Here is a 13,960-nt window from a genome sequence, read left to right as displayed (position 1 = left end):
AAGAGTCAAATTTCCTTTCCCCCCCGCCCCAGTTTGGAGATGAAAAGCCTCCTGGAGCCAGCCCCAGGAATCCCTCCAGTGACACTGCAGAATAGACCCAGCCCTGACGTAGCAGGTATTTCTGCTGTCAAATCACGAGCAATTCTGCTTTGAATAAATAGCTGGAAACCTCCCAGGACTCCTCAGATCCCTGGTCGGGATTGAACGCCTCCCGCCCTCTGCTGAGCCCCAGGGGGGTTTACCCTGACCCTGTGTGTCCATGCTGGGTTTTCTCCAAGAGCCAGCAGCCGCTGGATTCAAGCAGTGTCACCCCCAGGGAACTTCCGTGTCCCCAGTTGCCTAAGGGATGGCTGGTCCTCTGATGTCCCTTGGGTCTGCCCCAGGGAGGCTGGGGGCAGTTTGGGGCTGATCCAGCCGCTGTGCACACAGAGCAGAGGAGGGGAAGGGAACAGGTTTGCGAACAGCTTTATTGGGAGATCTTGGCCGTAATAAATAGGGGTTACACTGGGAGATGGTGGTGAGGGGCCAGGGGCTGGAGGCACGCTGTGCTCCCGTGGGGGCTGGAGCTGCCACTGCCCTGTGTATGTCCGCCCCATCCCGCTCTTTCCTCCCAGCGGCAAAGCCGGCCTGGGGGTTGCTGCCTGCCGCCCCTCTGGGGATCAGGGGGAGTAACCTGGCAGAAATTGGGGCAGGGAGCGTTTTGGCGAGTGGTATGGGGCAGAGGGGGGTGGGAGGGCAGGGCTGTTGGTGTGGCGGGGCCTGGCTGTCACTGTGCCAGGGACTGGACGATATCCTTCACCAGCATCGTGCCGATAACCATCTTCTCGCTGTTTACGGTCAGCTGAGCTGCGGCACCTTCCCGTCGCTCCAAGGTGATGAGCACCAGGCTTCCGCTGGTCACTGTCTTGGCCGCGAACCTGCCCGCCAGCGAACACAGGGCATCAGGGCAAGCTGTCCCCCTGTCACCCTCCCGTCCCCCAGGATGCTCCAGTGGGGACAGGGGAGGCATCTGCCATCTGTGTGGGTTCATGCAGGCCCCTTGTTCTAAAGGAAGCCCCGAGTGTCCCCACTGTGATTTGGATGGGACCAGAGAGGTGACAGTGCCTGCCTGGTCCCGGTGTGGAGGTCCGGCTACCTGTACTCGTTGTCGGCACCACAGGGCACACGGCCCACGTTGGCAGCCAAGGTCACTTGCTGGACGATGGCATGGTCGCTCCGGCATTTCTCAGGCAGCGTCAGCTTCTCTGTGATCTCGCTCATGCCCGTCAGCTTCCCTGGAGCGGGCAGCAGAGGCACCTGCCCGACTCTGGCCACGCACACAGTGGCCATGTCCCTGCTGGGCCCCATTTTGCCGTCCCAAAACCAACCCCCTCCAGGTCCCTGCATCCAAGTCCCCCACGACATCCCAAACTGGCTGCCCTGCTTGCTCCTCTCCAGCCCGGCAGAGACAGATTTGGGAAAATCCTTCTTCCACAATCCTTCCCAGGCTCATCCCCATGGTGGCAGCAGCCACGTTCCTGAGGACAGGCTCCTCCGGTCACCAGCAGCGATGGGGCCGAGTGCTGCAGGGCGCAGAGCACCCAATGCTCAGCGCAGACCCCCATCCGCGGGGCCAGGGCAGCGATGCTGCTGCTCCAGGAGCACAGGGGTGTCCCCGCCACTCACTGGACACAGTGCTGGGAGCGCGGGGGGGGCACAAGCCCTCCACGCTGTGCAGGGACCCCATGGGGCCACCCTGGCGCCAGGGTGGTCACCCCAACCCACAGGCTGTGGGGTGCAGGAGAGGGATGAGGGGGGGCAGAGCTAGTCTAGGGGCCTGCCGAGCGGCCACTTACCCTCGCCCGGCCGCGCGAGGTGCTCTAAGGCCACGGCAAGGGCGGCAGAGGGGACAAAATGGGGGGTGAGCATTGGCACTGGGGCAGCGGGTGCCCGTGCGCTGCCCTGTCCCTGTCCCCCACTCACCCTGCTCCTTCTTGAACTCGTTCTCGCTCATGAAGACAGGGGCCATGAGCTCCCCCACAGGCGGCTGGATGGAGACGTAGAAGTGGCGCGTGTGGGTGCTGGGGAGACAGGCGGGTGAGGGGGGCACATGCTCAAAATGTCCCTCCCCAGTGTCCCGCTTCCCGTCCCTGCCCTGGGCAGGGGGTGGCTGGAGGGAAACTGAGGCACAAAAGGCCTTGGGAATAGGGAGAATCCACCAGGCTGGACCTGGGGCTGCTGCCACCTCCTTGTCCCCTGTAGGAGCCCAGTGCCTTTCCTGCTGTTCCCTGACCACCCCATGCCCATCCCAGTGTCCTCCCTCCCCTGGAAGGACCTTGGTGCCCATCCTGATGTCCTCGATCCCCTGGAGGGACCCTGCCCCATTGTCCTCTGGGCACCCCATGCACTCTGCTGCTGTCTTCTGTTCCCTGGAAGGATGTTGGTGCCTGTCCTGCTGTCCCCTGGGGTACCCCATGCCCTGTCCGGCTGTCATCTGTCCCCTGCTGCTCCATGTCGCCTGGAGGAATATTGGTGCCCATCCCACTTTCCCCATCCCTTGGAGCACCCGTGCCCTGCCCGGCTGTCCCATCCCTGGAGCACCCCACGCTGTCCCCATCCCCTGGGACACCCATCCTGTCCTGCCCGGTGCCGGGCGCTCACCACAGCTGGAAGTTGGCCGCCTGAGTGGAGTCGCAGAAGTCAATGCCCATCACCACGCTGGCCGTGTCCCCAGGCGCCAGGCACTCTGAAACCACAGGGCTGCTACTGCATCCCATGTCCCCTCCACCAGCCAACCCCTGTCCCCGTACCCCCCGCAGCATCGCGGCCGTGCCATGCCATGCCATACCGATCTCGGGGAACTCCTGGATCCGCATGCCAGAGAGCGGCTTGGGCTCACTGACCCGCAGGCTCTTCACCTCGGCGTCAGTGTTGTTGGAGATCTGGATCTGGACGGCCACCATGTGCGGGTCCCCTGGGAAGGGGCGGCGGCTGAAGCAGTACTCAACTGAGAGCCCCTCTCCTGCCATGCGATGCAGCAGTTCGTAGGTTCTCACTGTGCTGAACGCCGGGCTCAGCATCTGTGAGGGACCGAGGGACTGGTGTGAGATGCCAACCCCCTCCCTGCAGCCCCCGTGGGTGGCAGGTATCCCAGGAGCCCCCCAGGAAGGACACTGGGGACACTTACAGCAGGTGCCAAGGATGTGTCGGTGAGCGTGAGGCCCTCCAGGTCAGTCACCAGGCTGGTGGAGACGATGCTGCTGGAGGGGATGGGCTGGGGAGGAGGAGGGGTGACTGCGGAGTGTGGGGGGAGGAACGGGTTAGTGGAGCTCTGATGAGCCACTGCCCCATGGGGACAGCCTCAGCAGCATAGCCCTGTGGGGACAGCCCTGGTGGCACAGCCCCATGGGGACAATCCTACAGGCACAGCCCCATGGGGACAGCCATGTCAGCACAGCCACCTGTCCCACAACCATCCTCTGGAGACAAGGACTGCTCACCCCACCAGTTCCCCTCCCACTCAGCAGCCCTCAAAAGGACCTGCGGGACCCTGACCCCACAGGGGTGGGTGCCTGTGCCTCAGTTTCCCCAGCACCACTGTGACAGCTATGCTGCATGCCCCAGGCAGCCACTCACAGTCATCCAGGTCAAGCAGGGAGATCTCCTTGGGGCCGGCCCTGCTGCTGGGGGGCTGTGAGGGGGCACAGAGATGGGACAGGGGTGAATGGGGAGGTCTGGGGGTCCTTGCACTGCCCCTCAGCCCAGCCCGGCCCTCACCGCCTTCTTCCGCTTGGCCTCTGCCTCAGAACCAGAGTCGGAGCCTGAGGAGCTGCTCTCGGAGGCGCTGGCCTCCTCTGATGAGGTCTCAGCATGGCCCTTCCTGCCCTGCTGTGCCGCCTTCTTCTTGGCCTTCTTCACCCCCTCCTCCTCCTCCTCCTCTTCCTCGCTGGGGCTGCAGGGAGAGCCTGGCTCAGGGGGACTGGGGCAGAGGTTCAGCCAGGGGCACCCCGCCTTCCCAGGGGGTACCTGCCCGGGGCTGCTTTCCGGGACCCTTCCTTCTCCTTCCTCTTCGGCCTCTTCTCCTCCTCCTCCTTGTCCTCTGACTGTTCCCCACTGCCTTCCTCCTCCTCTTCCTCCTCCTCCTCTTCCTCGCTGCCAGAGCTGGAGCTGCTGGAGCTGCTGGAGCTGCCGCTCTCCTCACTGACGGACTCAGGCTCTGCGGGGGACATGGCACAGCCCTACTGCTGTATTCCCCACATCCCCGCAGCTCCCTGCTGTGTCCCACTGCATTCCCCCATCCTTCCACTGCATCCCACTGTGCCCCCTCACCCACTGCTGCCTCCCCACTGCATCCTGCTGCTCCCCTGCATCCCTTCTCCTACTGCATCCTCCCACTGCATCCCTATGTCCTTCTGATGCATACCTGTGCCCCTCCACTGCATCTCACTGCACCTCCAGATCCTCCTACTGCTTCTCCACTGCATCCCCACATCCACTGCCTCCCTCTGCATCCTGCTGCATCCCCGTGTCCTCCCACTGCATCCTGCTGCATCCCCGCACCCCTCCACTGCATCTCCACTGCACTTCCCACTGCACCCCACTGTGTCCCCACAGCCCCCCGCCACATCCCTGCTTCCCCCCACCGCATCCCGGCATCCCCCTGCCACATCCCTCTGTGTCCCCTGCCATGTCCCCACCACGATGGGATGTCCCCACTGCAGTGTCCCCTGCCCCATGCCCTACCGTGGTGGCACCTGCCTGATGTCCCTGCCACAGTGACCCCTGCCCGATGCCCTGCCATGCCACCGGGTCCTCACCACTGTCTGCCGACTCTGTGGGCCCCGACTCTCCCTCTGAGTCGGAGTAGAAAGGTTTCTCCACCTTCTCCTTCCTCTTCTCTCGGCTGGTGCACTTGGTCCACTCAGGAACCTGCTGGCACAGGGTTGATGGAGCAGAGCTATCGCCCTTGGGTGGGGGGCCCAAACAGCTGCCCTTGTCCCCAAGCGAGTGTGAGGGCACCAGAGAGGGGACATGGGGCAGCTGAGCAGCACCTGAGCACCTTCTGGGGCTCTTCCAAGACCTCGAGGTGATGCCCCCACCTCAGCCTCCCCATGCACCCCAGCACCCCAGGGTGCTCCACGCACCTCCACGTTCCTCACAGAGGGGTCGGGGGCCTCGTCTGGCCAGTCAGGCAGCTCCTGGTAGCCCACAGCCTTAGCATTGAGCAGGTGGGACAGGGAACCCAGCTGGAAATGATCCCGATCTACAGCGGGACAAGAGGTGGCAGCAGCTCGGGGACAGCCATGCAGCACTGTGGTGACGGCTCGTGCTGTGTTGCCATGCCCTGTGACTGGGGGTGGGTACCTTTGAAGGAGGACTCCAAGATGGGAGCAGGTTTTTGGGCCAGGAAGAGCTTCTTGGCGTACTTGTTGAGGGCTCCGCTCTTCTCAGTGGGCACGATGAGCTGGCGGATGAAGCGAGCCCGGTCACGGATGTCATAATTCTGATCATACTTGGCCAAGTTGAGGACGTACTGGGTCAGCAGCTTGCTCTGTGCCAGGGGACACGCTCAGGGCCAGCCTCTCCCTCCCTGGTGGGGAAACTGAGGCATGCCGTGAGGCCACATCCCTGGTACCTGCTTGGAGTTGGTCAGGTAGAGCTTAGCTGCCAGGTTGATGACCTGCAGCTTGACGATGTCCTCCTCATTGGTGAAGGACTTGGCCATCTTACGCAGCACATCGGGCGCTATCTTGGGCACGTGCTCACAGTACTCGCCGATGAGCCACAAGATGCTGGCCCGCGCCATCGGCACCTGCAAAATGCCCCTGGGCACATGGCACCGCTGCCACTCCCCCGGTCCTGGGGGCCATGCAACGCCCCAACCCACCTGGATGTTGTCAGTGAGCTTGGCCATGTGCTTGATGATCTCACTGTGCTGGGCCGGCTGCATCTGCAGCAGCTTTTTGATGACCACCACGGATTCAGCCACCACTAGCTCTGCAGCAGAGACCCAGCCTCAGCAAGGTCCTGCCCCGAGTCCAATGGAGCCCCTGTTTCATCCCCACCACGTGTGCTCACCATCCCGGTTGGAGAGGAGCTGGACCAGGCCATTGAGACAGGTGTCCCGCACCTTCCCGATGTTGGTAGCACAGCGCCCGATGGCTTGGATGGTGGCCGCCACGAAGTCCTTGTCCATGCTGCGGATGTAGGTCTGCGCAGGCATGGTGGGGACACAGGACATGTCACCCATATGCCAGTGCTGGGCATCCCCCCAATGTGGTCAACACACATTGGGGCTCTTCGGAGCCACCCATGGGGTTGGCATGGCCTCAGTCCACTCCTCCTGGTGGGAGTCTCCTCTGTCCCCTCCATGGTGGTGTTTTGACACCCAGAGCCATGCCAGGGTGGCACCCTGGTGGCCTCAGTATGGCCATGGCATACCTGGAACTCCCGCAGGATGGTGGAGATGTTGGTCTCATTGGCCAGGTTGGTGAGGACCTCCAGCTGCAGGAAAGAGGAAGAGATGGCCAGCATGGGGACATGGTGCCAGGGCATGGGGTCCTTGCTGTCCTCCCGTCCCCAGGGCATGGTGGACAGCTGCCCCACAGGGAAGGACTCCATGAAGCCCCAAAGCCACCAGTGACAGGTTCTGCCAGGTGTTTCCAACTCACCTTGAGGATCTTGATCTGCGTGGGGTCTGTGGAGCGGATGTAGAAGCTCTTCAGGTAGGGCTCAAACATCCCCTGCATGCAGAGCCAGCAGCGTTAGTGCCATCCCTGTTCTCCCCTCACCGAGGCCACCTGCAGGCAGCTGGCCCTGGTGACCCTGCAGGCTAGCCCTCATTCCACTCCAGAGTCAACAGGGCCAACTCCTCCCACACCGAGTCGGAGACTCACCCGCCGTTTGATGGACATCGTGGCCACGTTCTGCAGCACGACATACTGCACCTCGCTGTGGGAACAAAGAGGGGACCACCATCAGTGGGGCAGGGCTGCACCCCCCCAGCACGTCTCTGTGAAGATGGGGCAGGACCCGCTACCCAGCTGGTGCCACCACGATGCTGCCACCTCATGTCTGGGATGGGCCGGGCCAAAAAGTCCACTTTTTTGGCAATTTGCCCCAATCCAACATCCCTGCAGGGATGGGCTTTTTGGGGGTCGCTCCCAGGGTCTTGGGGGCTCCCTATGGATCCAACCAACTGCGGTGGCGGGGTAGGGGACCACTGCAACCCGGGTGCCACAGACCTGTGACTCCGCAGGAGTCGCACCAGCGCCTTGGCAATGACGCCAACCTCCGCCTTGGGTGCTAGGTGGAAGTAGAGCTGTGCCACGGCCATCACCACCTGCAGGGACACAACCAAGCATCACCCGGTGGGCACAAGGACACTCCAAGGGATGGCTGTGTCCCCCAGAGTCCCACCCGGCAGCACCTGGAGGAAGGCTGACCCTAAGGATGCCCATCCCTGGGTCTCCATCAAGCACCCCAGTGACTCCTTGGCCAGTGGGGACATCATGAGCCCAGGCTGATGGACACCACCAGTAGCCTTGGGGGACAGACAGGGCTGGAGTAGGGGGCTCACTGCGGCATTGCGGCTCTGCAGCAGGGGCTTGGTGTTGCGCAGGAGCAGGCGGTGGTCAGGGTCCATGACGTAGGGCTTGCGTTTGGCCAACGAGGCTGCCTCTGCCTTGGCGTCCTTGGCATCCTCCTCCTCGGAGCCGTAGAAAGCTTTCTCGGTGCTTTCTTCCAGCAAGGACTCCTGCTGGTAGGTGGGACACCTTGCACCTCCCTAACAGCACCCCCTCTTCACCCCACCTCCCCGAGGGGTCCCAGGGCACCCCAAGGCTCCCAGGGCACCCCGTGGCTCCTGCACTCACATTCTGGTTGGGGCTGAGGAACTGGGTGCGCGCATAACGGGTCAGCATGTTGATGATGACCACCTGCCCCCACTCCTCCACGTCAATGAGTAGGTTGCAGAGCTTGCGGTAGTTCTTGTGGATGAGGTCGATGCGCTCTGGGCAGACCTCCTCGAATGCCATCACCACGCTGCCGGCCACCAGCTGTGGAAGAAAAGCCCAGGGTGACTGACTGGGGTGGTGGCATCTTCATCATGATGCTGGCTTGATGGGGATGGTGGCATCCTTGTGAGGATGCTTGATCAGTGGGCACAGTGGCATCCACACGAGGAAGCTGGGTTGGCAGGGATGGCTGTAGCTCTATGAAGATGCCAGCTCGGTGGGGACAGAGGATGCTGGTTGGGTGAGGATGGTGTCTTCCTCATGGGGATGCCGGATCAGTGGAGATGGTGGGATCCCCACAAGGATGTTGGCCCCAGCTGTGCAGGGATGGCTGCATTCCCGCGAGAATGCCAGTTTGGTGGAGACGTCTGCATCCCCGTGAGGATGCTGGCTCAGTGGGGACAGCAACATCACTGCAAGGATGCCTACTCTGCATGCATGGTTGCATCCTCATGAGGACAGCAATTTGATGGGGACATCTGCATTCCCATGAGGAAGCTCTGTCAGCGGGGATGGTGACATCCCGAGATTTAAAGGCAGGGGAGATGTGGCACTCCGCTCACCGTGGTCTTGTCTGCCAGCAGCTTCTCGATCACTTCAATGAGCTGGTCCTTCTGGTCTGAGTCGAGGCTGCAAGGGAAGAGCAGCGCAGGTGCAGCCAGATCGAACTCCTCCCCATTCCTGCCCGTCCGTGCCTGCACCAAGCAGCTGTGAACCCCAGCACTGGACCCTTATTTGTACCCTTAAAATTTAGCAGCTGACCCCTCATTACCTGTACAGCTTGGGGATGGCGTGGGCCGCTGTCTTGCGCACATACGGGGACATGTCTGAGGCGGCCTCCTTGATGGCCAACATCATGATGGGCACGATGATGGGCACGCGGATGCTAGAGAGGACCCGCAAGGCGCTGGCGCGGATTAGCTGGTTGGGGTCCTGTGGGAACATGTGGGGGGCTGCAGCGTTGCAGTGGGGGAGCTCGTTGTTCCCCTGACCCCTCCCTGAGTCCCAACACCAGCTCACCTTGAGTCCTCGCTGGAAGGTGGAGATGGAGAGCAAGGCCAGATCCTGCTGCTCCTCTGCGTAGCGCACCAGGTAGACATACACCAGCTTCTTCACCTGTGGGGTGAAAGTGGTGGGGCCACCTCAGAGCTCCCCAAAACCCAGCCCATCCCCAAAACCCTCCTGCAGGAGAGGCACCAGACCCTGGAGACACCCATGGGTGCTGCCGGGGCCACCCAAGACCTTCCTCACCTCAATGTTCTTGCAGGCGACATTTTTCACCACAGCTGGGAAGAGGTCAGAGGCGTTTTTTCCCCGGGCAATCATCTAAGGGGTAAAGGAGCAGCGTAATGTGCGTTGGCCGCCACAGCACAGCACGGCACGGCTCGCTTGGCACCAGCAGTGGTCCCCGCTGGTGGCAGTAACACCCACCGCCACGATCCTCTTCATGGCCTCCAGCTTGAGCGAATCCTTGTTGCTATCGAGCATCTCCTTGAGGTCATCATGCCTGCACCATGCCAGGGAAAAAAAAAAATCCCATTTGCTATTTTTAGCCTAAAAATGTCTTTTGTTTTTTCGCTCCCAGCCTGCCATCAGGCTGGCAACCCAACCCTTTGCCATGCAATATTTATGGGGACAGGAGTTGGGTTACAGCCAGGTGAAAGAGGAGCTGGAGGGACCGGTGTGGTGCTGGCACCCAGCTCTGTCCCCATCTCAGGCACTGGGATGAGGACCCCATCCCAGCCTGGCTGTGATTGTCACCCTGGGATGTCCCCAGATCACTTCCCAGGGAACAGGTGCCCGTCGCCTGCTCCATCCCGGCCACCAGCCCAGCTTGGCTGGGTGTGCCTTGTCCCCTCCTGGGCACGGTGACATGGATGCACTAGTGCGCCCGAACACAGACCCCTCCCCTATTCCTCTCCCTGGGCTGGGAAAATGCCACCACCGTCCCCTCTTATAAAGCTACTTGTCACCACTGACCCCTCTTCTAATGGACATCCATCCCCACCAAACCAGGGAGGACCTGCAAGGCTGCATCCACCCACAGCAGCTGGGGGTGGCACCCATGGGACGATGCTCAGACAGAGCCACCATTGCTGGAGGGTCCCGGGGGGCTCCTTGGGGAGGTCTTACCGCGACAGTGGCCCGGTGCTGGTGGCCACCACGGGCTCAGGGCCGGCAAGTGGCCGCAGCTCGTCGGCTCGCAGGGCGCTGTAGCAGGCAGGTTGTCTGGCCTCGGTGGCCAGCACCGGGCTCGTCACCTCCTCAGCCGTGTCACCGCCCACCGGTGGTTTTGGCTGCCCGGCCGACCCTGCTGGTAGCTGCCGCAGCAGTTTCTGCACTGGCGGCAGGGACAGCATGGCTTCAGCCGGGGCTGGAGGCCCCTGGGGACGGTGGCAGGGCTGTGGCCCCGCTCCTCCTCCCGGCACCACTGGCTGAAACCTGATGCTGTTGTTGGGGTTGAGTTGCAGCTGTGATCCTGACGCCCCTCCCGGTGGATGAGGCCACCCCAGGGTGTCACATGCCAAGTGACACCCATCCCGGGGCTTGGTGACATTACACAGAGCTCCTTCCCCAGGTGCTTTGAATGGCTCAGTCCTGGCCAGGGACGCACGTCATGATGGGACACCCACCTGGGTGGTGGGGTGGCACGATGGGACACCTGCGGGTGTCCCACCTGGATGATGAGATGGCAGGATGGGAGACCTGTGGGTGTCCCACCTGGGTGACGGGGTGGCACCTGTGGGGCACTTCTCTTGCCCCACGCACCATGCATGTCTCGTGGTGACGGTGACAGATCTGGTGTGGCCACAAGGGGACGGGCTGCGAGGAAGGGCAGCACGCAGGTGATGGGGACACCGCCATACCGTGGGGACACTGCCAGCGGGCAGGGGTGTGGGACACTACCAGACTGGGGGACGCTGCCAGTGGGTCAGGACTGGGGTGTCACTGCCAGGCTGGGGGACACTATTAGGTGGTAATGGATGGGGGGACACTGTCAATGGATCAGGGTTGGGGGGACGCTGTCACACCGGGGGACACGACCAGGGGTAGGGAGCATGATGGTGCCAGACAGGGGTACACTGCTGGGGCATCAGGGATGAGGGACACTGCCAGAGTGGGGGACACTGCCAGGCCAGGGGACACTACCAGGGGTTCAGGGTGGGGGACACTGCCAGAGTGGGGATGCTGCCAGCAAGTCAGGGTGGGGGACACATCCAGAGTGGGGGACACTGCCAGTGGATCAGGGCTGGGGGGGGACACTGCCAGAGTGGGGGACACTGCCAGTGCTGGGGGAACACAGGGACCCCCATGTTCCCACAGCTCCAGGGACCCCCCCACCTTCCTCTGCATCCCTGTCCCCTTCCGCAGCAGCCTGCCCCACACACCGGTGACATTTCTCAGCCCCCCCCCCCACCCACTGGGGACCTCAGTGGGGGGGGGGGGTGCTGTCACCCGGGGAACCCCGTGAAAGCCGCAGGAACCAGCAGAGCCTGGGGGGGAACACACCACACCGTGCCTGGGATGCCCCCAGCCCAGGGGTGGGGGGTGCAGTGGGTGTCCCCGCGCATCCCCTCCCCACCAGCTCCAAAACCCCGTGGTTTTCCCCCGAAACCTTCCCCGGCCTTTGCAACCTGCAGTGGCAGCGGCGTGACCGCGTCCCCCGTCCCCATCCTCATCCCCGTCCTCACCCCCATCCCCATCCCCACCCCGGGGACCGTGGCCGCCCCCCACTCGAGCACCACGTCCCCGGTGGGGATGGTGACCAAGGCCCGCGGTGGCAGCCACCCGGCCAGGCTCGGCCGTTGTCCCCTGTCCGTGTCCCCCCCCTCCCCTCCCCGGGGCATCCCCACCTCTTGTAGTCGGAGGAGAAGATGCCACCGCTGGCGGGGTCGTGGCCGTACTCGGGCTCCCCCAGGCTGGAGGAGCCCCCCTTCTCCTCGCCGTAGGCCGGGCTGGCCGCCATGGCGGCGGGATGCGGTCGGGATGCGGCCGGTTGGGATGCTGGGACTGATGTCAGCGTCAGGCGGGGGCGGGGGGGACGACACCGCCCTAAAGGCTCCCCACACTTCCCACCCTCCGGGGATGCTCGGTTTCAGGGGGGCATCGCCCAGGAGGCTCGGCCCCTCCCTAAATTGGGGTGGGGGGGGGTGGGGAAGGGGCCTTTGCACCCCCAAAAGTGGTCCCCAACCCTGCACCCCCCCACACCTGCGCAGGTTTGGTGCCAGTCAGCGGCAAAATGGGCGTAATTTGGAATAGTAGTAGTGTTTGGGACGTGATTATATAGTATATATCCTATAGCTCATTTATGATACATCGTAATAGATTATATGATTATACATAATAATATAATATAATGTAATTAATAAAAAAACCCCCAAATATAATATAATCTGTGATGTATTTTGATAGACTATAGACAATAGGCTATGAACCATAGACCATAGGCTATGAATATAAAACATAGAATGTAGAATAGAATTAATATAATCTGCAATATAATGTATTATAGCAGATAACCTACATAACATATAACATAAAACATATAATATAGAATACAGAATGTATAATGCATTATGGATGATGTATAATATCATATGATATAATATCAAATATATAGTATATAATTAATATAATCTGTAATATATTATGATGTAATATGTAATATATGTAACGTAATATACAGTATATAGAATGTGCTATATAATATGTAGTATATACTATAAAATGTATACTATAGAATGTATTATGTATGAAATCAGAATAGAATAGATATATTTATTATATTATATTATATTATATTATATTATATTATATTATATTGTGTTAAATTGGAACTAGCAGGGCTCACTGACAGAGCTTTAAACTAGGCTCGAAGGGGGAGGGGGATAATATCAGACTTGCCTGCGACAAGTTGTGGGATGACGTACCCAGGTCGGAGGGATGGGGTGCTGGCGAGGGCCCTCAGCCTGTTGCTCAGAGACGTGCTGGACACACTGCAGCACGCTTGAAGCCTGGAGGAGACGAGCCAGGGGCTCCTGAGGCAACGGGAACCAACAGGGAGACACGGGGAAAATACGTCAAAGGAATTCCAGCCACTGCAGCCACTCAGTCAACCCATTGGGACCCAGCTGGAATGCCTCTATGCAAATGCACGTAGCACACGGAACAAACAAGAGGAGTTGGAGACGTGCGCACGCCTGCAGGGCTGTGACTTTGCTGGCATTATGGAGACGTGGTGGGATGGCTCCTCTGACTGGAGTGTTGGGATGGAAGGATACAGGCTCTTTAGGAAGGACAGGCAGGGCAGACGTGGAAGGGGTGCATGGAGCTCCCCTGGGGATGGATGAGGAGCCGACCGAGAGCTTATGGGTCAGGATTAAAGGGAGCGCAGGGGCAGGGGACATCATAGTGGGGGTCTGCTACAGGCCACCTCACCAGGGAGACCGAGCGGATGAGGTTCACTATAGACAGATAGGAGCAGCCTCACATTCACAAGCCCTGGTCCTCATGGGGGACTTCAGTCACCCCAATATCTGTTGGAGGGACAACACAGCAGGGCACAAGCAATCCAGGAAGTTACCCAGGATATGGAGAAGGCTGAGGTACTCAACGACTTTTTTTTCCACAGTCTTCACCGGCAAGTGCTTGAGCCACACCGCTCAAGTCGCAGAAGGCAAAGTCAGGGACTGGGGGAATGAAGAACCACTCACTGTAGGAGAAGATCAGGACCTTCAGGAACCTGAAGGTGCACAAGTCCATAGGACGTGATGAGATGCATCCGTGTGTCCTGAGGGAATCGGCAGATAAAGTGGCCAAGCCTCTCTGAATCATGTTTGAGAAGTTGTGGCAGTCCGGTGAAGTTCCCACTGAATGGAAAAGGGGAAACATAACCCCCATTTTTAAGAAGGGAAAAAAGGAAGACCTGGGGATCTACAGGCCGGTCAGTCTCACCTCTGTGCCTG

The 13,960-nt window shown here is 60.7% G+C and overlaps 2 protein-coding genes across 9 annotated transcripts in view; one reads left to right on the top strand and one right to left on the bottom strand.

Moving 5' to 3' along the window:
• B2M (beta-2-microglobulin) overlaps positions 1 to 13,960 on the top strand; it is a 78,161-nt gene that overhangs the window by 58,544 nt on the left and 5,657 nt on the right. The gene's annotated exons all lie outside the window — the stretch shown is intronic.
• On the bottom strand, positions 450 to 12,015 carry AP3B2 (adaptor related protein complex 3 subunit beta 2). 8 transcript variants are annotated; one of them, XM_075764161.1, is made up of 27 exons: positions 11,849 to 12,015; positions 9,426 to 9,501; positions 9,246 to 9,320; positions 9,015 to 9,110; positions 8,767 to 8,927; positions 8,558 to 8,624; positions 7,854 to 8,036; positions 7,559 to 7,738; positions 7,224 to 7,321; positions 6,876 to 6,930; positions 6,651 to 6,722; positions 6,421 to 6,483; positions 6,058 to 6,190; positions 5,867 to 5,976; positions 5,615 to 5,791; positions 5,344 to 5,530; positions 5,124 to 5,242; positions 4,797 to 4,908; positions 4,006 to 4,195; positions 3,757 to 3,958; positions 3,616 to 3,670; positions 3,167 to 3,273; positions 2,828 to 3,059; positions 2,641 to 2,725; positions 1,963 to 2,060; positions 1,136 to 1,274; positions 450 to 917 (listed from the first exon to the last, which is right to left on the bottom strand). In XM_075764161.1, exons 1-27 carry the CDS (start codon positions 11,959 to 11,961, stop codon positions 767 to 769), a joined length of 3,336 nt encoding a protein of 1,111 aa, XP_075620276.1. In that variant the 5' UTR covers positions 11,962 to 12,015; the 3' UTR covers positions 450 to 766. The 8 variants fall into 8 exon arrangements, with proteins under 8 accessions (XP_075620276.1, XP_075620277.1, XP_075620278.1 ...); XM_075764162.1 differs by having other exon boundaries at positions 7,559 to 7,735; positions 11,849 to 12,014; XM_075764163.1 differs by having other exon boundaries at positions 3,757 to 3,931; positions 7,559 to 7,735; positions 11,849 to 12,014.

This window comes from Balearica regulorum, chromosome 12 (assembly GCF_011004875.1).
Source record: "Balearica regulorum gibbericeps isolate bBalReg1 chromosome 12, bBalReg1.pri, whole genome shotgun sequence".
Classification (NCBI taxonomy): domain Eukaryota; kingdom Metazoa; phylum Chordata; class Aves; order Gruiformes; family Gruidae; genus Balearica; species Balearica regulorum.
Note: the sequence above shows the minus strand (reverse complement) of the source record. Positions and strands in the feature narration are given on the sequence as shown.

Bases quoted from the DNA above. Each gene is read 5' to 3' on its own strand.
- AP3B2 (XM_075764165.1), bottom strand. From the start codon at position 10,354: ATGCTGTCCCTGCCGCCAGTGCAGAAACTGCTGCGGCAGCTACCAGCA. The intron at 8,928-9,014 runs GTGAGCTGGTGT...ATGTTCCCACAG, and splicing joins CCTTCCAGCGAGGACTCAAG to GACCCCAACCAGCTAATCCG. The intron at 3,959-4,005 runs GTACCCCCTGGG...CCTCTGCCCCAG, and splicing joins CGGAAAGCAGCCCCGGGCAG to TCCCCCTGAGCCAGGCTCTC.